At 39.5% G+C, this 26,107-nt stretch overlaps 1 protein-coding gene across 1 annotated transcript in view; it reads left to right on the top strand.

Annotated features, from left to right (window-relative positions):
- Positions 1-26,107, top strand: part of cntrl (centriolin) — a 132,081-nt gene that overhangs the window by 68,746 nt on the left and 37,228 nt on the right. The window contains exons 19-31 of the mRNA XM_041193665.1: positions 851-1,030; positions 1,179-1,295; positions 2,615-2,759; positions 5,016-5,158; positions 9,452-9,632; positions 10,598-10,905; positions 11,141-11,349; positions 13,648-13,840; positions 15,094-15,224; positions 15,992-16,132; positions 21,295-21,421; positions 22,507-22,671; positions 25,471-25,630. Of these exons, the coding sequence (XP_041049599.1) occupies positions 851-1,030; positions 1,179-1,295; positions 2,615-2,759; positions 5,016-5,158; positions 9,452-9,632; positions 10,598-10,905; positions 11,141-11,349; positions 13,648-13,840; positions 15,094-15,224; positions 15,992-16,132; positions 21,295-21,421; positions 22,507-22,671; positions 25,471-25,630 (2,200 nt within the window). The remainder of the gene's footprint in view (positions 1-850; positions 1,031-1,178; positions 1,296-2,614; positions 2,760-5,015; positions 5,159-9,451; positions 9,633-10,597; positions 10,906-11,140; positions 11,350-13,647; positions 13,841-15,093; positions 15,225-15,991; positions 16,133-21,294; positions 21,422-22,506; positions 22,672-25,470; positions 25,631-26,107) is intronic.

The following is a 26,107-nucleotide window of genomic DNA, read 5'->3' as shown; positions in this document are numbered from 1 at the left end:
GACCCTTCAGATGGTGCAGGCATGATGTTCCTGAGGAGGTACAAAATATTGCGGGAATATGAAATAAAAACAGATCAAGCAGGAGAGAGAAATTTTAATTAAAAATTATTAGTGCATTCTGACAAACTTCATGCACCTGTTTTTGAGACAGGTGAGGTAGGAAAATTTCTTTCCTCTTTACAACTGTTACACATATTTTGGGATGTCATTGTACATATTTTGGAGTGTCATCATACCCATCTAACTTAAGATCAGAATATGGCGCTTGTGGAACAATACAACAGACACTCTGGGAACTGAAAAACCTGTTGGAGAACAGTATCGTCATTTTTCTGTGATTATAAATTCACATTGATTAGATTTGCAGTAACTTTCACTGGACTAGCTACAAAATTTTAACACCTTAACACATGTATCTTTTAGCGATCTCAAATGTTAGCTAATTTCTTTAAAAACTTTGTCAAGTGTGAATGTCAAATCGATGATCCTTCAGGTTTCAAATTTCATGCCATTTCTTTAAAAGTGAAAGCTGTTATTTTTCTGCAAAATTAAAGATGGTAATTTTATAGGTTTTAAATAAATTCTATGATAGGGAAAGTAGGGCCAGTTAGCTCAGTTGGCCAGAGCATTGTGTTAAATTACACTGATAGCCAGGGTTCAGTCCCCATATCATCTAAGGTAGTTCTTGGGGCCAGTCTCTTCTGCTTTCCCCATTTTGATATCATGGCATCGAGGAAATAGAGATGTGTAGAGTGTCATCATTAACAATCCTCAGGCAACCGAGGAGGCTACATGAAGAGAGAGACATTAGTGAAACTTTGATTTAACTTGGTTTGAATACTATTTGCAGAGTAAAATGGAGGATCGAAAAGTGCATTTAAAGTTGCGTGGCCTTGAGAAAGACGTGAAAGACTTGAAGGCAACAATGGCTGCTTCCGAGAAGATGGCTGCTAATGAACTCTCCACTGCTAAAGACAATCTGAAGGTTCTTCAGCGAACTGTTCAAAAACTTAACCATGAAAGAACAGAGGTAATATATTTTGTTGAATGCAGAATATTCTGTGCATCCAGAATACATGTTTCCAAGTTTATCAAATCCCCTGTAACAAAACATGCCAAAAATGTAAATTATTTTCACTCTAACTTTACTTGTTGTGGATTTTGCATTTATTCTTTAGGAAATGAGTTTAGCGGAAAAATTCCGGGCTGACGCAACTCGGGCAGCTCGAGACCTTGCCAAGGCAGAAGCTGAAATCGATATGCTACAAAACCTGTTAAAGGAAAAAGAAAGCCAGGTGAGGCCAAAGCACTGTGGACACATCAGTTACAAAGATTGTGCATGGAGGTCTTTGGAATTTTGGGGTAGATGTAGAGATAATGTTTCCACTTGCAAGGAAATCCAAAACTGTAGATCGTAAATATATAATTGCCACAAATAAATCCAGTAAAGAACTCAGGAGAAACTTTTATCCAGAGAGGGTTAGAATGTGGATCTTGCCATCACATGGACTGGTTGAAGCAAGTATCATAGGTGCATTTAAGGAGAAGCTAGATAAATATACAAAGGAGAAAGGCATAAAATATTATGTTGTAAACACTGTCCTACACCAGTTGGACTGAATTGCTTGTCTTAGTGCTGTAGTTTCTATGTAATATTTGTTTAAGATTATTGTTTCTTATTCGTTTGTGGGATTTAGGCACCTCTGGCCAGGCCAGAATTTATTGCCCATCCCTAATTGCCTTCTTGAAACACTCCAGTCTTTGTAGTGTAAATACACTCGCAGTGCTGTGAGGGAGGGAATTTCAGGACTTTGACCCAGCAACAGTGAATATAAATCCAAGTCAGATCAATAAGTGTCTCAGAGGGGAAGGGCAGGTGATGGTGTTCCCATGCGCTTGTCTCATTGTTGTTCTAGGTGGTAGAAGTCCAGGTTTGGAAGGTTCTGTTGGAAGAATGAGTTGTTGCAGTGCATCTTGTAGATGATGTTGGGGAATGCCATATGTCATCTTTTCATCTGCTAACACTGTAACCCTAAATCGGGTGTGTTCTTATAGGTATAATCATACTATCCAGTATTGTGACAGACGTTTATATATTGTGTGACCTTGCAGGGCCTATTGAATTCAAGTTATAGTTGTACTGTGTATTCTTGACCATTGAAAACCTTACTGAGTCTGCATATTGTCACTTAGCACCTAAGTGGCCAATGAAACTATAGATCTAAATCTAATCTGTCTAAACTGGATTTGCATACATGTACTAGAGATTATTGCACCCTTTACTTTCAAGTTTGCTGTCCTTATAACAGTAAATGATTTGACTTTTTTGTTTTAATTTAATAAGCTTTATGTTACTACCTGAGAGGGGAGGACATTTAACTTTTCCAGCAGATTTTGTGAACGTTGTCGCATTGTTTTGACAGCAATATTTTAACTAAGTTTAGAGGAACTACTTCACAGCTGCATGGTCAATTTCCTTTCTTTGTTCCAAGCCTGTGTTCCCTCATGTGCTTATTGCATTCATTAGTAATTGGATATTTGTGTGCCATAATTATAGTACAGTATTCTAACCACAAGTAATTAGTGTATTCATGGATTTTGACTGCCCTTTTAGATTCTGGATGGAATTCAAACATTTGATTGTGGAGCAAATACCATAAATGGCCAACAGCTGGAAATTGATAGACTAAACCGAGCTCTAAATCAACAAAGGGCAGAGCTGAAACACCTCCAAGATCATCTGGAACAAACCAGAGAAGGTTTGTTTTGATCTTTGATTTTTGTGTCTATCTACATCTATATATCTCGCTCAATCTTGTGTATGTGTCTAATAGGGTAAAACTTTGCAGGTGCAGTTTCAAAATTTCTACCATTACAAAGGGCAAGAATTTCTCATTGTCAGTTAAGTTTTTCTTTTACTCAGGAAAGACCTGAGGGACTCCGTTGCTGACCAGTGATAACTTACAACATGTTAAAGAAGCATGGAATCAGAGATAACTTGTTCCAACTACCATAAAGTCATCAAAAATTCTTTTCACATGAGACTTTGTGCATGCTTTTTATTAAGGTTTCAAATAAGTAAAGTTGCTAACTAGCATTTCTAGCCATCATGACTCAGTTTGCACAACTTTATCAATTTAATTTTAGAGGGGTTGATTTTCAACTTGTCGCCTGGTATAAAACTGGCACATCGGCATCCATTATAGAAACTACCCACTTTACATTTCCTCAGCTAATCCACAACATCAGCATTATTATGCCTTGGCAACAAATTGAAAACATATGCCAAAGCCTGTTCCGATCAATAGGGTGCATTTAACTTTTCTATGTATTTGTTTAATCAGCTTCACTTAAATTTTTAATTTATGCAAAAGAAACAGCATTGTCCAGTGGAACCATAAAGCAACTGTTAAAGTCCAAAGCCTTCGCAGGTGCAGTGTTTACAGAATGACAAAATGACCTTTGCATTTGTTGCCTAGTTACATAGCAAAAAGGATGGGCTGTTTACTGTATCCATTGATGTTGCAAGTTCCTGCCAGTCTCAGTAGTCTGCTGACAACATCTTGAACCACCGGACATTACTCCTGATTAGTCGGGCATGGTTTAAGGGTGTAGAAATGCTAGGTTAAATAATAGATCATGGCAGGGTTCACTACAGTGATGTACAGGTCAGTTATTAACTGAACCTTATTACATGTTGGTAAACTGGAAAGAATTGTGTTTTTGTCTGTCAAAATACATTGCAATGCCATAATTTATCCAATGTTATTTTTAATATTATTGATGAATCATTTGACAGCACTAATATGTCATAATTTGTCAAATTATTGCCCAAAGGTAATTGAATGCAGTTCATTTTTTGGATTAAAAAATCACCATATTTTCCTTATCTGAAGACCCGTATCTGAAACCACATAACTCCTGTAACCAGAAGGCTTTCAGTTCACTAGGTCAAAATCCTGGAACTCCATCCCTAACAGCACCATGGACTATAGTGGTTTAAGAAGGCTGCTTACCACCACTTTGATGAGCAATAAATGCTGACCTTCCTGCCAATGCTCATATCCTAAGAATTAATTTTTTAAACAGTTCAGCTAGTGTATAGTAGTACGGGACAAGTAATCAGCGACTGTATTAATGATCCGATAGCATGAGCTTGAATCCCATCTCAATAGCTGGGAATTTAAATGCACTTAATTAAACAAATCTAGAATAAGAAGATAGGCCAGGATTTTCCAGTGCTGGGGCGGGCTCGGCAGGTGGGCCCAGGAGCGGCCGTGAAAGTGACCACCACCCGCAGTGAAATGCTCGCTGCAGCGCTCAGTGCTGCCTGCGTGGGCCTGGGGGGAGGAGAGTGAGTGCTCAGAGCTGCCGCAGGGAGATGAAGATTTTAAAAATTAAAAATAAAGAATTTTAAAATGTTAAAAAACATGTCCCCTCATGCGACTCTGTCACATAAAGCAGGGACATGTTAATAGTGAAATGCTAAAATTTTTATTTAATTTTTAATGGCTGTTGGAAACTTCATCCTGCCCGCCAACTATAAGGTTGGACAGGCAGCAAAAAATTGAACTTAATTACTTTAATCGCCTTAATAGGCCTTTGAATTGTCGGCAGGTGCGCCAACTGAAATATCGCACAAGTCTGTGATGATGTCGGGACGTTCGCCCAATGTCATCACGCATCATTTTACGCTCATTCAGGTTGGGCATGCACCTGCCCAACGAGCGAAAAATTCTGGCCATAGAATCAGTAATGGTGATAATGAAACCGGCAGATGGTCATGAATACCCTCCTGATTCACTAATTACCATAAGGGAAGAAAATCTCTCGTCCTTATCTGGTCTGGCCTATATGTGACTCCAGATCCACAACAATGTAATGACTCTTAAATCTAAGTTAATAATCAGGGATGGGCAGTAAATACTGACTTTGCAACAATACCTCAATCCTGCAAGTGAATAAATTTAAAAAGGAAGCTGTTTATTAGTAAGTATTTTCTATTTGTCTTTCAGATAACATAAGTGAGATGGAAGATTTGATTAATGAAATCACTGCTCTCAGAAATGTCCTTGGCAATCAGAGTGACTACATTACCAGTATGACTGATCCATTTAAGAGAAGAGGATACTGGTACTTTGTGCCATCTTCGCCAAAAGTAAGAAATCTACGAATATTAGTGCTTTCTTCTTGTCATCAATGAACTTTTCATGATTTAAGTATGCGCTGTATCAGTGAGTTGGAAGGATTTCTTTTCTATAGGTTTGCTGTTAGTAATATGGGCCTCTATTTTCTGCTTTTCTGCTCATCCCACATGTCCAGAGACTGTTGTCCATTTCGAAACTCAAACTATGTGTTTTGGTGCATGAAAATCTCATATTGTATAGGTATTATAGCTTTGTGTGACTGCAGTCATTTGTGAGGTATTGGCCTAGATTATACAGTCTTTATGATTGCATAACTATCAGCATTCACTGCCATTACACTGTGAAACTGACTTATGGTATTCGTGTGCAGTTAAACAGGAATATCACGTTGCTGTCAGTGATTTTCAGTCCTCCACAGGATGCACTGTTGATGTTCTCACAGCTCGAAATCATCTAGAAATCACTGATTAAATGTGAACTTCCACTTTTTGCACTATTAATTTTACTGTTTAAAAAAAACGTCTTGAAAAGGTTTTGCCATATTAAATAAGGTGTAATTGAACTTTTAACAGCATTTTAGGTCGTAATTACTACCTCTCTGGCCATGAAGACTTATTTTATATTTGTGAATTGTCAAATTTCTCCATTATGATGAAGTTCCATAGATTTTTAAAAAAATATAACTTAGTAACTTTTAAAAAAAATTGTTAATGATAGTTCAGCTGCTCCTTGACCCCATGTATATGTTCCAGTCTTTATTTCGCTGTCTATAAAAATGATTAAAATATGAAGGCACGGCATGGCACACTGGTGTGCCACAAAGGTTACCCGAGTGTGCCGGGAAATAAGTTTCAAAATTTTTAATTCATGCATGTTGTTAGGAAATCCAACTTACTGTAGTCTTGAGCAAGGAGATCAGGATCTCCAAGTCCTGATGAACTTCAGGCCTTCTACACATGCACTAGCTGGGAATGGGCCGCACATGCACAGTTTGCATTCTTTTGTGTGCGGGCCTTGTGTGCCTACGCATAGGAGAAAAATGAATAAGAGCACGAAAACCCAAGGACAAGTGAAGGGCCAGGGGTGGGTCCCAAACAGGGTAAAGAGGGCAGGGAGAAGTCCGAAAAGGAAGTTCCAAGAAAGGGAAGACAACAGGGGTCAGAAATAGGAATCAAATGAAGTTAAGATAAGGAGAAACGGGCTCCAATTTGGGAGCAGACCTTTAGCGAAGTGGGCTCAGGAAAAGCTTTTGTAGTTGAAGAGACCTCAAAGATCTGAGAAAGCAACTGAAGGTTGGTAATTCTGTGTTGTGGGCATTGGGGCAAGGGTACACCTTTGGAACAGTAATGTTATGTTTGGCCAAAGAGCTAAAATTTTGTTTCTAAGTTGATGCTTGAGGGCATTTATTATGTAATGTGGTGTGTTCGACCACAGTTTGCCATGGATAAGCTCTTGAAGAGAAGTGAAGAATCCCGCTCTGATTCAAATGTGACTGAAACAACAGAACCTCAGGCGAAAAAGTAGCTGTTGCTGTCTGGCCTTTGGATTTTCGTGGACTGGTGATGCCTCTTGCCCTGTCCCAGAACTCCCAATTTGCATGGAGAAGCTCTCAAACGCTGCAATGGTACCTAGTAAGTTGAAGCACCATTTGAATACAAAACACAGTTCGCTCTCCAACAAGGATATACAGTACTTCAAGAGGACAGTACAGGAAGACCGAGAGAACAAAATGTAGAACAAAAATCATCATATGATGGTGCGCTGGTCTTGGATAATGCACAGGGGGCGAGTTACCTGGTGGGCTGAGCTCGTAGCAAAATCGAAGAAGCCGCATACCATTGCCAAAACTCTAATTCTGCCAGCATGCAAAATTGTGGGAATAATGTTGGAAGCTGATGCCACCAGAGAAATCGACAAAGCTCCACTTTCTGATGATACAACTAAGTGGCGTTTTGAAGAAATGCCAGTTGATATTGAACAGGTCCTTCAAGAGTAATTAGAAATGAGTGGAAAATTTGCCCTGCAGATTGATTGACTCCACAGATATTTGTGGACACTTGCCAGCTCTTAATCAATGTCAGGTATGTTGTTGGGGATTCTATCAAAAAGAATTTCTCCTTTAGTAAAGAATTGCCCAGTCATGTGAACGGAGAGGAAATGATTAATGTTACAACTGCTTTTCTGGAGGAAACCAGTCTTAACTGGACCAAGTGTAATAGCATCTGCACTGACAGAAAAGCTTCCTTGACGGGATAAGTCAAAGGATTTGTTAAGGTTAAAGAACGGAATCCTGACATCCAGGTCAGCCACTGTATCCTGCACCGTGAAGCTCTTCTTGCTAAAACAATGCCATCTGAGTTAACTGCAGTTAACCAAACAGTGAAAATCATGAAGTATGTACAGTCACGCCCTTTGAAATCACACTTGTTTACTATTTTGTGTGAAGAGAAGGAGTCAAGTACCAGAGTTTACCTATATGCACAGAACTGCGATGGCTGTCTCAGGGGAAGATCCTCTCCTGTTGAGCTCCGCAATACGCTGGAAGAGTTTTTGGCTCTGCATGAATTGCCGCACAAAGATTTAATATGTGATGATTCTTGGTGTGCTTTCAGATATATTCAACCATCTGAATGAGCTGAATGTTAAAACGCAGGGGAGAAATGATGCTATTGCACTTGGTCCAGTTAAGATTGGGAAAAACGAGAACATTCTGACTGCCACAGATAAAGTTCAGGGTTTCAGACCAAAACTGGCCCTTTGGCAGGAAAATGTGGCAAGTGGGTCGATTGAGATGTTCAAGCTAGCATCAGCAAATCATGCTGGTAAAACCATACTCAACCTTATCTCCACACATCTTAAAACACTACAAGAGAAGTTAGAATTCCCCTCCACAAGTATAGAAGACTTTGGCTGGGTACATGATCCATTTAGTTCACTTTTGAATCATCAAAGAAATTGTTATTAAAAGAACAAGAGGAATTCGAAGAGCTCAGGATGGATTGTACACTGAAACTGAAGTTTGCAGAGATGCCTCTGGTCAGATTTTGGTTGCTTGTGGGATAAGAATATCCAGCTATTTCAGATCTCACTATAACAGTACTCTTATTGTTTCCTACAACCTACCTGTGCAAGTTGGCATTCTCAGCACTGGCTTATGTGAAAAAACAAAAGGAGGGAGTGCCTGTCAGTGGAGCAAGACCAATAAGTTGCCCTGTCATTAGTTCTTCCCTGGATCAAGAGACTCTACTCACAGTGAGACCCAGGTGTCACACTAATGCTGCCAGTAAATTGCTGCTCTCAGTATTTCCTTCATTCGCATTTTGCTTCTGATTCATATAACTCTAATTTCAAGTTTTTAATGAATGAGAAGAAACTGAACTTATATTACAAATATGAACTTTCACATTGTGAGATGCAGACTTCAAATCTGAAAACAAATTGAATCTTTAATGGAAAACGCTTCTAAATTGTGTATATTTTCTATAAGAAATATTGTATTTGACATGCAACTGGTGATGGGGCTTTCATTGTACCTGTTTAAACTAATGAAAATTGTATTAGATGGTGGCTGGACATATTTCTTTTAGTAGGTTTCGATAAAAGGGGTTTGCTAGAGGGTAGTTCAGTTGGAGAAAATAGGAGGTGTGCCTCAAATTTTTATTTTTTTTACAGTATAAAGAAGTGTCCTGACTCAAAAAGGTTGGGAACCACTTAGATAATCAATGCTTTTTATTTTCTGGTTTGCTGTCTGTGAGAATTCTTTAATATGATTGGATCTTACCCTGCTTGATGATATCACTATTGCTGGACGTGGGAGATCCCATATAGTTGGCGTCAAAATGAGATTAACATCAGGAAAGGTGAAATCCAAGTCAGAGACTGCTAGTTCTTTGTGTGTAGCTTTCTTCATGGTCAGCAGTGAATGCAGTCACTTCATCCCTGACAGCAAAATCTAGGCCGTTATAGCTTAATTTATGACCGTAATCATGTCGCTTCATCACTGGCTAAAAACGAGCAAGTTACTGTGCCCAGAATCCGAAATGCAGACGGACAACTAACCAAAATTTAATGTGTTCTTTACAGTTCCATATTAATTTTCATGATTTTTAGATCAGACTAATCCTTTAATAGTATTTAGTGCTAAATTGACAATGAGAAGCTCAACAATTTACAAATCATAGATTTTCTGGGACTACCAGTTTGTGTAGATAGTGTTAGATTCTGTATGTGGACCTAGAATGTAACCAATCCAATATTTCAATGGTGCTAATGAATGGGGTTTTCTTCCCACCTCTTTATTTTAGCCACCAAGCCTGCTGTCTCAAAATAACCACACAAAAGACTCTGGATTCAGCTCCCAGTGTCAAGTTCCACCATCAATTCCTAAAAGAGGACACAAAGTGGAATATACACCACCAGTTCCTCGAGGCCACTGGGTTTACTCACCAATCAGACGTTCGTCACACAAGACTCGTACCCAAACAGGTATAGAACATGGGAGCTGGAAGGATAGGTCTATTGATTTAAAGGCCTGAATTTTTAGCTTTGGGTGCAGTCGTCTTTTCCAATGCATATTGTACTTGTTTTGAAAAGTGTTTCCTTCTCCTCTCCTGAGTTTCTGCTCAACCTCATTTACATATTACCAAATATAAAATTTGCCATGAACTGCACAGTCAGGCAGTGCTTTGAAACGTGGTTTTTAAAAAAATGCTTTAAAAAATATATTACTTGGTATTTTTAAAGAGTGGTAACTTGGTAAAGTTTGATTAGGTCAGCTAAAAATGGATTTATCAAAAAAGTAAGTATTCTAAATCAGAATAAATCCATCATCAATAAATACCTCTGCAAATGACTTTTCACAAATAAACAAACTTACTTTCTAATTAGATTGGGGTACAGTAATGAGTACCTTAATAAATTTAAACAGAAGAAAAATTCAAAAGCTTTCAAAACGTACCTATTATGTCCTTGTGCCCAGAAGTTCCAGCTTAATTTTTGGAGTCTCCTTGAAGGCCTGCACAGTTAGCAGAAACTCCCAATGGTATTTGATTCACCGATTCAATGGGTGGGACCTGCTTCTCTGGGAATGCACTTAAAACTAAAGCAAAGGATTGCAAAATTCAAGTAGTACTGGCTGCGATTTGCATTTAAAATTCCACGTCTTTTATGGTGGTTGAGGCCATATTTAATTATGAAAGTTTTTATGGCAGGTGTTAAAGAAAGATGTACAACACAGGAAGAACCATTAGGAAAGTTAGCTGAAAGATTGTTCTTAAGTGTTCTGGTTAGTGTGTTTTTTTACCAAAGAAAGAAAAATGTATTCCTTCCAAATTTTGCAAAAATCAGATGTCCAAAGATTGGTAAAGGTCACTGTTACATTTTTATAGAAAATAATTAGTCTTATCATATGTGATGTATATAGACCTGATAAAGTATTTTGTCATTTATAGGAGATAGTGAAGATAGTGGGACTGAGAGTGATGATAGTGGCATGCCCAGGCAACCATTTACAGCTCCACCAAGCTCAGTTATTTATACCATGTACCCTGATGGTACCCCTGTGCCACAAGGTACCGTGGTATATGGACCGCCTCCAACAGCACCAGCCAATGTTGGACCTGATTCTTCGAGCACAATTATCTATGGACCGCCACCACCTGGAGCACAAGTTGTTTATGGACCTCCTCCTGCCAACTTTACTGTCCCTCTTATTCCTGCTGGTGTTCTGCACTGCAATGTACTGGAGCACCATGACCTGGTAAGACTTTGAACACCTGTGTTGTGTAATGCAGCATTATCAACGCTTTTTTCGGCCATTCAGATCAGAAGCTTAAAAATCTTTGTAAATAAATCTCTGATAACAACATAATAGATAGAAGGCAGGGTTTAGTAGCAATATGATTAGCAGTCCTTCACCGATATTTAACACATTTAAAATTCCATTTGTATTGCACTCCTACATTTTGAATTTGGAATTGTCTTTTGTCTTCCAGGAGAATGAAGTCAGTAGATTAGAAGACATTATAGCACATTTGAGGTCCCATAAATGTGAAGATCAGACTACAACTCCATCCACAGATAGGTATCATGAGCAAATAGAACAACTTCGCCACAGCATCCATGAAATTTTGCATGGGAGAGAAGAATTGGAGCATGAAGTTGAGGAATTGCACAAGGCATCCCATAAGCACAGCAACCAAAAGTAAGAAATTTACTTCAGTGACAAGCAGGTTCTGTATTACTGTCAGCACTCTGCATTTGCCTTAAATTTGTTTCATTTCAGACAAGTACATCAGAAATAACAGCATTGATTCTTATCATTTCTGGGAACATTTCAAATCATACCTGAATATAAGAAATGGATCAGATGTAGACCATATGGCCCTACTATCCTCTTTTACCATTCACTGTGATTATGGTTGATTTCTCTGAAAGGCCAAAAATCTCTCTCAACCTTGAATACACTGAATTTGGAGCTTCCAATGCCCATTGGGCAGAGAATTCCAAAGATTCACAACGCTGAGTGAAGAAATTTCTCCTCATTTCAGTCCTAAATGGTGCCCCCCTCTTATCATGAGCCCCCTTATTCTAGATTCTCCAGCTAGGAGAAACAACCTGTGTGACTACCCTGTCAGGCTCCTTCACAATCTTGTATATTTTCATGAGATCACCTCTCATTCTTCTAAACTCCAGAGAGTACAAGCCCAATTTATTCAACCTCTCATCATAGGACAACACACTCAACCCAGGAACCAATTCTCATGAACCTTTACTGCACTGCCTCCAGGGCGAGTGTATCCTTAATTCAATATGGAGTTCAAACCTGAACATAGTAGTCTCACTAAAGCCCAAGCCATTATAGCAAGACTTCCTCATTTTTGTACATCAATCCCCTTGCAATAAAAGCCAACATGCCATTTGTGATTCTAATTGTGTTTTGTACCTGCATTTTTTATATAAGTACTCCCAAGTATCTTTGAACATGAACGTTTGAAGGTTTCACGCCTTAATGTTCTGCCTTTCTATTCTTACTATTAAAGTGAACAGCCTCACACTTCCCCACATTATGCTCCACCTACCACTTTGTTGTCCACTCATTTAACCTGTCTGTATCTCTTTGCAGCCTCTTTATGTTCTCCTCGCAGCTTACATTCCACATTGCTTTGTATCATAAAGTTGAAGAAGTGGTTAAAGAGACTAAATATACAATATAGAAGTCACATTCAGTGCAGCCAATAACCTGCTTCAATCATTTCACATGGTCCATGTGATCATTTGAATAGCTGGGCAGTTGTGTTCTGCCCCTGCACCTCCATTTTTGGATGTGACCTCATTTCTAGGCCAATGTCTTCAGAATTATAAAAATACTATTCCATAAATTTTTCTTCAGAATGGATGCAATAGGAGAAATTCCTTTAAAACAGGTGTCACAATTCTATTAATTTTTAATACTAAACATGGAGGGGTTGATGTTTCCAAAAGCAAGTAAAACCTTTATTTTTTCATTAATAACATGTCCCTGTTCATATGTCACATGAGGGGACATGTTTCATAACGTATAAAATCTTTAATTTTTTTTTTGAAATCAGTTCATCCCCCTGAGGCAGCTCTGTCCTCAGGGAGATTATGAAACGCACACTTGCGCACATGCGCAAAGGTTGTACCCACCCGACTCGCACTCTCCCTGCCTGCACTAGCAGCGCCTTAATTGGCCCATCAGCGTGAAATTGCCTTCTGGGCCCGATCGTGGGCGGTGGTCAGCTTCCCGACCACCCCCGCCGAGCCCACAAGCCAAGGGCAAAATTCTTCCCATGGGGTTGAATTTCTCCTGGTCACTGTAAATTTTGCAAGCTATCCACCAAGACCCAGGGTCTCCATGGATCTTCCATCAAAATTACAGTAAACAATCAGGGAAACTGTGCTGAAATATAATTTCTATGTTTTTGTTATATATTAAAGTGAGATCAGTAATGCAAATTCAGATCTCTTCAGCTGCTGCATGAACCATCTCTGTTGTTCATTATCTGTATGGATTTTAATGTCCTGTTCTCATCATAGCATTAAGTATTTGTTTTCACTGTGTTAAATTTATTTCCAAATCAGTAAGACAGTGTTTTGAACAGCAAGGTTGTATTATTCCTGAGCTGAGTACACTCCTCCTGAAAATCCTGTATTGTGCCATCTGTGTGAATGTCATGTCATGTATCAGAATCTGTTGGACTAAAATGAGACACTAGCCAAGTTGGCTTTTGAATATATGTTGTCTGTGCATAGCTACAGCATTATATTATTGTATAATACGAGTTACCATGTGGTGTTAAGTCATACATACAATTTGATTTTCTATAATTGCCATTGCTTTCGTTCAGGATATGTTCATCCTGAATGATAGATTCAGCATTAGCAAAGTAATGAAGACATATATTCGTTCATATTAATAACTTTTAATTAAGAAGTAATTATATTGCATTTAAAAAGTTGCGGTCCTTTTTTTAAACAGAGGCTTTTTAGATGGTCATATAGATCTGCTCATGAATGAACTTGACATGGAAAAATCCCTCAAGAGACATGATGACGTTGTTGATGAAATTGAATGCTTGGAGATAACCCTTGTGAAACGGAGGGCAGAGCTGCGCGAAGCAGACAGATTATTGATGGAGGCTGAAGCAGATCTCAAAAGTACAAGGGAAAAGGCAAGTGTGCTTACAGTTTTAAGTATATTCAAGTTATCATTCATAGTAATAAACAGTTCACATAGGTTTAACATATTCATTAGCTGAGAAGTGACTGAATTTTGTTTTCTCCAAGGCCACAACAATAGGCTGCTGATAAGATGTCTCTTAGTTGTTGAATAGTAAACCTGTTGAAGTGAATGCCTTGCTGCATACATTATTGGATCCACAGGTCCTGAAAGTTCTGTTATATTTAGAAACCTACTGTTTGTAATTTTAAAATGTAATTTGTATTGTATTTTTTCCTTGGTTAGATTAAATCTAATGTTTCATTTTAATTGAAAGTTAAAATACTTCTTGATTTAATGCATTTTTGACTCATTGTGAGAGACATCCTTGGGCGGAATTTTCCGTCCCTTTTGGTGAGTGGACAATATGGTGGTAAGGCCAAAAATCAGTTTCGTGCCGTCGTGAAGCCAGTTTGTGACCTTCCACTCCACGAACCAAGGGTTATGGGGAAAAGGCAGGAAAGTGGAGTGTTAGATTTTCAGATCAGCCATGATTTCACTGAATGGCGGAGCAGACTCAATGGGCCAAATGGCCTACTTCTGTTCCTACGTCTTTTGGTCTTACTTAACAAAAAGAAACATGCATCATAAATAATTTGACAGTTCTATGCCATGAGTTGTGCCTAAAGGCAATTTGAAAAGCACACACTCAGATTTTGAATATGCACAGTCAGTTGATGAGGCTCCCCAGTGGTAGCGCAGACTTATAAAATAACCTCTTAAAGTTACTCAGGATGGAGAGAGAGATAAAGCTGTATTAGTGTACAATTAATAAGATTAAGGATGTTGAGTGTCCTTGTTTAAATGTAAATTACAATTACTTTCATAATGAAAAATTTTAGTCTATGTTAATCTTGGATTTAATCATATTTAATTGATGAAGATATTGCATTCAAACAAAGTCTTTTTAAATACTGTTGTTATTATCAATGAAAAAGCCCTAGCATTAAAGCCCTGTTAAACATTATGGAGCATAAGCACCAGCAGAGACCTGTTGGGCTGAATATCCTCTTTGTGCTGTTAAGTTCTATGTAACTGATTATATATGTACAATTTATTTTCCTTAACTCTTAAGTTATATCTTTGCCTTTTAATTACCTAAATCAACTTTTTGAAAACCTGACTATTAAATTTACAACAGCAATTCTGTTTATTTTACAAAATTGCACAAGTTAAAGTTAATAATGTGATTTATCATTCTGGCAGACAAAAGAAACTGTTCAGTGGTATGATGATGCCAGAAAACACTTGGTAGACACTGAAAAAGATGCAGAAGAGTTGGAACAAAGAGCAAAGGAGACGGCAGTTAAATTAGTTGAGGCTGACCAGCAACTCAGGTACTGAATAGAGTTCCAAATTGAACACAGCTTTTAAAAATTTAAGCTGGTTACATGAGATACTCATGCAGTACTGAATAACTTGGCAGATTGTATTTGCCAAAAGTAGACAGCTTTAAGCTTCAGTCCCCTATTCCGGCATAGAGCCTGGCTGGGTCATTCACTTTTGCCATTAAATTCAGATTTATTGTTCTGGTGTTCAAAACATTTGGGAAGTTTAGATTAAACATTACGTTTCTGAATGCCAAATAGTCATTTAAGTGACTTCAAAATCTTTTGCTGGAATCATATAGCTAAATAATGCAGTGTGTTAGTGTATATAACACAATATTCCCAGAATGATGGAATGCATGTTTCTACAAGCAAGTTTTCCATAGAGAAAATTAAAGACTGGCTATATGAGCAGAACATCACACCCTCTAAGACATTTTAGATTCTTTTGAATTACTTAATTTTTCTGACCATTTTCAAAAATGTACAATTGAGGCACTTGAGCAGAATTAATATTCCCCAGCACTGCTACTGACTGTCCTAATGGATGTTTCAGGAGGTTCCAGTCACAATTGCAGTCCTTTACTGTTGTGAGACCATTAGGATTCAGTATGTCAGGAAAAACATCAAGCATGCAAGTAGATGCCATTCTAAGTCAAATCTACACCTGGCCTATTCTAGTACTGGAAGTTGTCACTATGTGAAAAATATTTGATTCTTAGGTTGCACTTAGAACTAAAACATTTGTAGTAATAATAAAATAACTTTTTTCTCAGACTAATGAAGACTGACTTGAAAGACCTAGAGCAACACAAGGCAGAACAGGAGAGTATTCTGAAAGAAATTAGCAAAGAGGTATCTACAAGGGATTCAGAATTCCAGGCACTCACCCAGAAAAAGGAAAACATGACTGACAGGCAAGTAGATAATAACTGTTTAATACAATTCTCTTTCCCTTCCAGTTTTGAATTTGACTTCTGTTCAAGGTCAATATGCTAGTATGCCCAACAGCCTTTTTTAGTAGTCTAGGCCCTTGAAGCCTGCATCCGAGTGGTCTGTAGCGGAGCTAGTTTGTAATTTCACTTTCCGGTGAGCTGGCACCAATGGTATCCTAGCCCCTAACCTTTGCTCCTGCATAGTAGAGATGATTCAACATGGAACGCCCTCCTCTAATCTATCCTGTCAAGTATGTTTGAAAGAAAGGAAGAAGGATTAGTTTTTAATGTGCATGGCTAATTAAAGATGCTACTGTTTGACTTGCATCGTGTGTAGGGTGAGATAAAAATAACAAGGGAAAGAATGATTTTGTTCAGTGCCTCCTCCAGCATTACTCCATGGCCAGACTTTCTCTTGATTCATGATAGCTAGTTGTTTTCTTCCTTAGGGAGTGGTTGTACAGGCAGATTCGGCCTCCTTTGGTGGAACCCTCCTTTTGAAAATGGGTGCAACCTTTTTCTGTATGTAAGTAGTAAGTGTGTTAATACATCTTTGTGAGATGTTTAGAGCACGTGCCTGCACTGGTTGAATAACTTGTATTGTTAGGAACTAGAGATAGTTTTATGGAAGTCATATTTGTATTTGTGGGTGTTAGGAATGAGTTTTAGCATTAACTTTAATTTGTATTTCTGCATTTGTTGTTAAGGGGGGAATTTGGGTTTTAGTTTCACTTTAAGAGATGCCTGCATTCTAATGAGGTTTTACGATCTTGAAGGGGAGTTAAAAAAAACTGGGCTGTTGCCTAGCAACAGGAGGCCCACACAGACAAGGAGAAACAAAGCAATTTTAGTTCAGTTGGAAGCAGGTGCCAGGAGAGGCTGGACACAGCAGAGGGAGCTCCAAAGGGAGCAGATTTCCCAAAAGAACGGAAAGGCCCCAAGGCCAAGGAGTGAGACAGAAAAGAGGGGCCCCAAGATGACCTTCTAGTCAAAGGAAGAACAGGAATCATGAAAAGGTACTGTTAAGTGAATTAAGAGTAAGAAGCAGAAAGGAAGGCTCCAAGCTTGAAGGGAGAAAGTTGTAGGATACTGACTTAAAGCAAAATAGGCTTGAGAAGCCAGAAGATTCAAGGAGACAACCAAAGGTCTGTAACTCTTTACTATGAGCATGTGAAGCAATGGTGTTCTATTGGCACAGCTAAGCATTTAAGAGACAAGTAGTAGGCAAAACTTGAATGCACATGTGATCCAGAGGAGAGGAACAACGGAAGGAGAGTTTGAAACCCTGGAAGTGGACTCTTGGGGAAGGCGTCCAAGAAAAAGCGTCGTTTGGGAGAAGATTCCAGAGCGGGTTCTTCACGAGTAGAGATTGGAAACCCTCGTGTGAAAGACGGAGTTTAGTGAGACCGATTGGCGCGTGGTGTGACAAGTGTCTGGGGGGAATTGACAAGAGATCCATAGTATCTGTTTGGGGTAGCATCTGTCACTTGGTTTCAGAGTGTGGTGTGCCTGACCACAGGCCGCCTGTTGGTTTACATGGACTGTGCACTTACTGAGAGCGTTATAAGATAGCTTTTGTAACTTGTGTTACCCTTTTGAATCTATAAATATCTGTAAAGGTATAATTGTGGATGAAGGAATATTGTAATATAGTTCATCTTTTCTTGTTTAATAAATGTTTTATTCTTTTGTTAAGTTTCAGCTGTCTGCTGTGTGACTCTGTTCAGTAGCCGCCCTCCGCGTTTCTAAACAGAAAATAAAAGTTAGGATCTATCAAACCGGGTTCCACCCTGGAGTCTGACTTGTACAGTTGTAACATCAGCTGGGATCATAACGGTATGCAGTGTGTAAAATGAAGAATGTATAGGGAAGTGAGGTTTGAATTAGTGGTGCATGTGAGCATAAGGAGAAATAGTTGGAATGGTGTGCTGCATGATTGTAGGAGAGCAAAGGGAAGGGGGATTTATAAGTAGTGAGGCTGCAGGTGGAGGAGGTCTGAGTATTCTTAGCTTGACAATCTCAGGAGGTCATTGAAGTTACAGCATTGTAGCCATGAGATTGAGATAGGCTGGAAATCCTATCCTGCAGGAGCTAGGAGCCAGGATCAGGGGAAAGGATGCCACAGGTGCCAGTTCATCAGAGGGTAAAATCAAATACCAGCTAAGCTCCTCTGCAACTTTTTCTGATTGGTGGTGGAACGTCGGAACTGAACTAGGCCGTTCAGCCTCTCCAGCCCCTTCCACCATTCAATGAGGTCATGGCTGATTTGTGACCTCTCTTTACACTCATATTTGCCCCATATCCAATAACTTCTAATATCTTTGGTTAACAGAAATTTATCAAACTCAGATTTAAAATTAACAATTGATCCAGCAGCATTTTCCATTTGCAGAAGAAGTGTAGAAGTTTTTCCTGACTTCACTCTTGAAAGGTCTGGCTCAAATTTTTAGCCTGTGTACCCCGGTGCTGGATTCCTTAACCAATGGAATTAGTTTATCTCTATCTGTTCCCCTTAATACCTTGAAACCCATTTGCCACAGTTTTACCTATTAACTTAATCAATTACTAGCTCTTCATAATTTTATATTCCATCTACACTGCTTACAATGCCTCCTATTTTTATGTCATTGACAAACTTGGATATATGGTTCTCTATCCTGTCCTGTAAGGCATGAATAAATACAATTAATAGTTGAGACCGCAAAACAGATACTTGCCCGAGGCCAATAATTACATCCTGCCAATTAGAACATATGCTCATTAACCCTCCTGTCCTTATGCTGCTGCTTAGCCAGTCTCTTAAACTGGTCAATTATTTGCCCTCAATTTCATGAGCATCAACTTTAGCTAACAGTCTCTTATGAAGGATTTTTTCAAATGCCTTCTTGAAGTCTATATATTCATAGACATTTCCCTGTCCATTGTAAATAAGGATGGAATAACTGAATACTTGAAAATTTTCATGGTGTTCAGTCACTCCATTATAGTAACTGCTTTGTAGTATAGCATAAAATGTCGCTTGAAATTAGGGGACAAAATTCAGCAGCTTTACGACATATAGGACAGTAGTAATGTAACTTACAAAGAGGCTAGGGTTCTTATTCAGGGAATAAGCTTCATTAAATTAATGGGGTATGTGGAACATACCTTGTTCCAGTCCTACTCAGGCCCCCTCCCACAACTCTTTCTTCAGTACACCGATGACTGCTTCGATGCCGCTTCATGCTCTCATCTGGACCGGGAAAAATTTATTAATTTTGCTTCCGATTTCCACCCCTCCATCATTTTCACATGGTCCATCACTGACACTTCCCTTCCCTTCCTTGACCTCTCTGTCTCAATCTCTGGTGATAGATTGTCCACCAATATTCATTACAAGCCTACCAACTCCCATAGCTACCTCGACTACAGCTCCTCACACCCTGCTTCCTGTAAGGACTCCATCCCATTCTCTCAGTTCCTTTGCCTCCGTCGCATCTGTTCTGATGTCAGTTTCCAAAACAGTTCCTCTGACATGTCTTAACTTCTTCCTTAACCGAGGTTTTCCACCCATGGTGGTTGACAGGGCCCTCAACCGTGTCCGGCTCATCTCCCGCACATCCGCCCTCACACCTTCCTCTCCCTCCCAGAACCATGATAGGGTCCCCCTTGTCCTTACTTATCACCCCACCAGCCTCTGCATTCAAAGTATCATCCTCTGCCATTTCCGCCAACTCCAGCATAATGCCACCGCCAAACACATCTTCCCTTCATCTCCTCCCCTACCCCCCGGGCGGCATTCCGCAGGGATCGTTCCCTTCGGGACACCATGGTCCACTCCTCCATCACCCCCTAAACCTTAACCCCCCCCCCCCACCCCACCCCACCCCACGGCACCTTCCCATGCAACTGCAGAAGGTGCAACACCTGCCCCTTTACTTCCCCCCTCCTCACCGTCCAAGGGCCCAAACACTCCTTTCAAGTGAAGCAGCACTTCACTTGCACTTCCCTCAACTTAGTCTACTGGATTCGCTGCTCCCAATGCGGTCTCCTTTACATTGGAGACACCAAACTCAGACTGGGTGACCGCTTTGCGGAACACCTTTGGTCTGTCTGTAAGCATGACCCAGACCTCCCTGTCACTTGCCATTCCAACACCCCACCCTGCTCTCATGCCCACATGTCCATCCTTGGCCTGCTGCAATGTTCCAGTGAAGCTCAACCCAAACTGGAGGAACAGCACCTCATCTTCCGACTAGGCACTTTATAGCCTTTTGGATTTCACATTAAGTTCAACAACTTCAGATCCTGAACACTCTCCTCCATCCCCACCCCTTTCCAATCCCCCCTTTTTCCAATAATTTATAATCTTTTTAATATATATTTTCTTTTTCCACCCATTTCCATTATTTTTAAAAGCAAAAAACTGCAGATGCTGGAAATCCAAAACAACAGTAAAAATACCTGGAAAAACTCAGCAAGTCTGGCAGCATCTGCAGAGAGGAACACAGTTAATGTTTCGAGTCCATATGACTCTTCAACAGAACTAAGTAAAAATAGAAAAGAGGTGAAGTATAAGCTGGTTTAAGGGGAGGTGGAACAAGTAGAGCTGAATAGAGGGCCAGTGATAGGTGGAGATAGCCAAAAGATGTCATAGACAAAAGGACAAAGAGGTGTTGAAGGTGGTTATTTTTAAATTTATTTCCATCCATTGTTTTATCTCCACCTTTTAGCCTATTTCGATCCCTTCCCCCCACCCCACCCCCCACTAAGACTATCTGTCACTTGCTCGTCCTACTTTCTACCCTTAAGGTCACCATTAGCACACTCCTTAGCTAATATCACCACCATCAACGCCCTTTTGTTTATGACATCTTTGGCAATCTCTTCTTTGCCTCCCCCTATCACTGGCCCTCTATCCAGTTCTACCTGTCCCACCCCCCTCAACCAGCTTATATTTCACCTCTTTTCTATTTTTCATTAGTTCTGATGAAGAGTCATACGGACTCGAAATGTTAACTGTATTCCTCTCCGCAGATGCTGTCAGACCTGCTGAGTTTTCCAGCTATTTTTGTTTTTGATTAAAGTAATGTTTGCTGGTATGGCTGGTATAACATATCTTGCTAAATATATCAGAGTTTATTAATTTTCTTTTTAATGTTTAGCCTAGAAAAACTACAAACAGAGATCCAGTTGGCGGAAACTAAAGAAAAACAGCACCTGGAAACACTGAGGGAAGCAACAACATTGTTACATGACAAAAAGAGTGAATTGGAAAGTCTAAATATTAAGGTAATTTCAGAAAATGTCACCGAATTAAATTAATTAATTCTGTTGAAAGGATTGGCAAAGCTGAATTTAATCAAGATAATAGATGTTACTGCAGTAGAAATAACAAATTTACCTTCTGCTTTTGAGGAATTGAGCATACAGGCTGGAAAGTTCTGAAATGTTAAAAGGCTATCGTTCACTCACTTGGGCTGGATTTTCATGTTAGGGGGGGTAACAGGAATTGGGAAAAGATGCCTTGAAAGGTGCAATTTTCGCTTTGGGGGGGAGCGGGTGCATGCTGGAGTCAGGCCTGCACCCCCGTGGAAACATTAGGATCTGCCAAGTGCCAAGGTGGGCTGGTTGAAAGGCACGCCTTGGTACTCTGGGTCTTTGCCGCAGTTGTTTTATTCAATATTTGGCCCTCTAGTCCTCATACGCCCCAACCCACCCCCAATGGTCCCTCACACATGTCATTGTTACTATAGGGTTCGTTGGTTCTATACTGGGTGAATGGGCATGGAAGTGCTAGTTGGCAACGAGGGTATGAGGGGTGGGCAGAGGGCATGAGGATCACGGATAAGACTTTCTGAAGTTATCTTTCAAAAGGCTCCCTTGTCGAGACTATGGTTCTGAGGGGCTATGAACCACAAGTCATCCAGAAGCTGGCCCAAATCGTTGATAATTGCAGAGGGGCTAGGAGGTGCCATCTCCGCAACAGAGGGTGCTAGTCTGCATCCTTCTCTTGCGCTGGTGAAAATTGAGGGTGCTGGAAATCCCAGGATCAGATCCAGTCTACCACCTTTCCCTGCCTGAAAATGTAGCCCTTTGTGTCTAGTAATAAACCAGCATAATCAAAGACATTAATACTGGTCATCTGCTGGCTTCTCAGGCAGTGCATTCTGTGTGGTGTAGGGAGATGCTGCAGATTGAAGAGAAACTTAAAAGTTGATATGGAATAGAATTAAAAAACACAATGTTAAAAACAGTTAGTTTAGGCAAAGGATCCATTACAATGCCACTAATTTAAATTTTAAATTAAAGCCCAATTTTAATTCCTTTGCACATTTACAGCAGTAATATTGTGATTACTGTTCTTTTCCCATCAGGTTGAGGTACTGCAGAAAGAATTAATGATGTTGGACAGGTGTTCAGGCAAAAAGAAAGAGGAGCTTCACTTTTTTCAGAATGATATTGAAGAGAAAAAAGCAAGCCTAACGGAAGTTCTTGGTGATGTTGAGGCAGAGGTGGTTGATAAGCAGCGCCAAATTCGGGTCAGTGTATTTATTTGTATTGCATGATGTATTCTACCGAAAGTTTTCAATATTGTGGTGAAACTATGTTTTATGTCAAAAATGATGTTTGAATTTTCTGGCTGGAAACCCTTAATTGAATTGTTAAAAATATTAAAGCCTCATTCCAAGGACTTGAGATCACAGTCAAAGATGGCTGCACATTTGCAACACTGTACCTTCTACATTCCAAGGCCACAAAGTGGAGCCAGTCTGCCTGCAAAGTTGCCACAGGAACAATTGCCTTGCAGGAGTATGAATGGATGCCATCTCCTATCCCATTAGCAAAGCATCCAGACAATCACCTGGGTATGCAACTGGGTGGTGACACACCAATAGACATAATCACTTGGACAACAGGACTTTGGCCAAGAGAGGAATTCCCAGCATGATCTAATCAAATTACAATGGAAATACACTGGCCATGATCATATTATGTTCTCTGGGCAGTTGGAGAGAGAGGATCATATGACAAACCAGCTTTCCTTTGAGTGTTTAAGCAACTTTTTTTTTCTGCACACTGGGACAAGCAATTGAAACACTGAAGCAACAAGACCCCGGATGGGATCCCCCTGTCTTTCCCTTCCCTCCCCCTGTCCCCACCATCTCCATCCAACTTGCAGGTTTTGAACCTTGTCTGCTGATTTTTACTATGCATGTGCTGCAGACGATTTTAAAAAGAACTCAACCCCTCAGCTGCTATCTTCAGAAGAATAGATAAATTGTCTGTCTACGTCTTTAAACCGCCTCAACACTGACCCAGAAGGAACACCAAATTCAGTCTGAAGTCAGCCAAGCCGCCAACATTCAAGACCCGTATAACCTTTTAACTTTACTGGAATTTAAGTTGCTTAATTTATCCTCCCACTTTTATTTTGGGCGCGCGTGTGTGCGCACGTGTGTGTGTGAAAGGTGGAGCGTTTTTATTATTTATCCTAGACCAGGTTGAGTACAATAAAAACTATCCTTTTTTTAAAAAAAGCTCAAGAAAATCTGTGTGTCTTTTTACGGCCACCGCACGTAAATAGTTAAACGCTCACTGAATTGGCAAGCATATCTTTTTTTTAAAAAACCTGTTGCAGTTAAATCGAGAAGTAAGAAAATAGGGGAGCTATTCCACCCCTCCTCACTTGATTGTAACAATACATATAAATCATCCTGAAGTAGGATCTCAGGTAAAAGTTTATATGTGGGAAATTTGCTTCACTGTGCTTGCCTTCATTTGTTTCACTGTGCTTGCCTTCATTTGTTTCTTCTGAGACAGCCTCAGTGGAAGAGGTGTTATCTTTTTAACCCATTAACAAAATTTACTTGATTTACGGTTACATGAAGACTTTCTTCCCCAACTGCCCTTTTGTTACATGTTCAACATTGCATGTATTCCAGTAATGCTCCATTTACTTCAGGCTGGCCTGGAGCTGATATTGAGCCATCTACCCTGGGAAAGCCCTCAACCTACTCTTACGAATACTGGACTTTTATAAGATCATTATGTTTAAACTGTGTCCTTTAATTCAAGGTAAAATGGAGAGGTTTGGAGACAAATCCATGTGATCTCATACAAAATCGGCCCAGAGACAAGCCCATGTGACTTGGTTGCTATGGGGATGGGCTCAGATCAAAACTTATTGAAAGTAAGATGCAAGTTTTAACACATGGACACAAAAGAGGACTTTCAGACTGAGTCAGACAAGGAGATTTGCGGAAGACCACCCTCAACAGGTCTGCTATGCCAAGCAGAGGGAAAAAAGGATTGTTTTCTAATTAACCTCAAAGCAAAGTGCTGGTGAGGATGGATTCCCTGTTCAAAGAAATGAAGCTCATGGAGAGTTCAAGACCAAAGAGTCACCAGTAGGTGCCTTGCTACAGGAAGCCCATTTGCATATGCTCAGAAGATTGAGTGATGGGGACTTTGTTTAAAAGAACACTCAGATATTTCACCCTGGTGGGTCAAAGAGAAGAGATCCTGTTAAATCTAGGAGGAGATTGGGGCCTTTAAACACAAGACTACATTTCTACTGAGTGCAGTGTCATGTATAAATGTGACATCGGTTTTTTTGGTTGTATTAAGAACTTAATACCTCTCTTGTAATTTAATGTACTAATTGTTAATTAAATAATGTTTATTCATGTTAATTTTTGAGTTTTTTTGTTGCAATACAAGTCTTAAGACGTAAAATCTTGTGCACTTCTTTGCATTGGTCACTGGGAATTCATATCTCTTAAAAAGTTAACAGCCTCTAAGGGGATCATAACACTACTGAATGTGCAGAACCCTGCCAGTAGTGTGCTTCCCTCTAACCAACTGTCCTAGATCAGGTTCCAGGCAAGTATGAAGCACCAGTTTCCATTAAAATGAATAGAACTATCCTGAGACACAAAGGTTATCCATTTTGGAAAGGAAAGTAGAAACCCTAACTGGCCTGTAGGGACAAGTGATGAGGCTTATCCATTTGGAGAAGAAATTGGAGACTCTAACTGGTCTGTAAGACTTCAAAACTTTGCAGCTCTTATAGTGGGTTAAGAGAAAATCATTTCCAGACTGAATTTTAGGACATCTGTTCTCTCTGGACTTTTTCTCTGTTAAGTGAGTCTGCTAACCAAAAAGTCAGTGTTCTTAATCAAAAGGTACATATAAAATGTTAACTTTTCTATTCTTTCCAGAGAGACTAATTTACTTGCTGTGTTTTTTCCAGCATTTTTTGGGTATTTTTTGAGTATCTGTGATAAGGCATGAATATTCGTCACAGAATAGTTAAAAATAAAAGTTATATTTTACAGGAGCTGAAGACCTTGCTTGAAGAGATGAGTGCACAAAAAGGAGAACTAAATGCTCAGATCAGTGAGAAAAATTCACAACTTTTCTTGTCAAAACAAGAAGTGATGAATGAGGAAGTAAGGCTTCAGAGCATGCGAGCACAGATAATCAAGCAAAAAACAGGTTGGTTTTCTAAAAATTAGAAGCGATATTTCAGAACATTTACTGACCTAGAAAATGTGTTACATAATGTTACTTTCTTGGAAAATTTTTGATGACAACACACTGAGAATAGGTAAAATAAGCTCTCTTAATATTCCCAGGATGGCCTGGCAATCACGTTGTTCAGTATGAAGTTAAAATTGATAGTTCCATTTGGTTCTTACAATTTTAGTATCTTGCCTAATGTATGGGGTAAAGCTAGGAGCGTTTATTCTAGTTAATTTATAGCTCATCCATTGTGCTAAAAGGGAAATCGTGTTTTTTAAATATATGTTTATCAAAAATATTCATTCCCAGTGAGCCATTTATGAGAATTGACCAACAATTATTAATAAGACAGTGGCCTGTAACTTCTGCGCTACCCAGTGTTGGATTTGGGGGTATCCCAAGGATGCACTGGGAAATCCCTCTGGCAAGTTCCCAGGTAAGGGTTTGCAT

This window comes from Carcharodon carcharias, chromosome 8, assembly GCF_017639515.1.
Source record: "Carcharodon carcharias isolate sCarCar2 chromosome 8, sCarCar2.pri, whole genome shotgun sequence".
Lineage (NCBI taxonomy): Eukaryota > Metazoa > Chordata > Chondrichthyes > Lamniformes > Lamnidae > Carcharodon > Carcharodon carcharias.
This window is presented reverse-complemented; position numbering and strand designations above follow the sequence as displayed.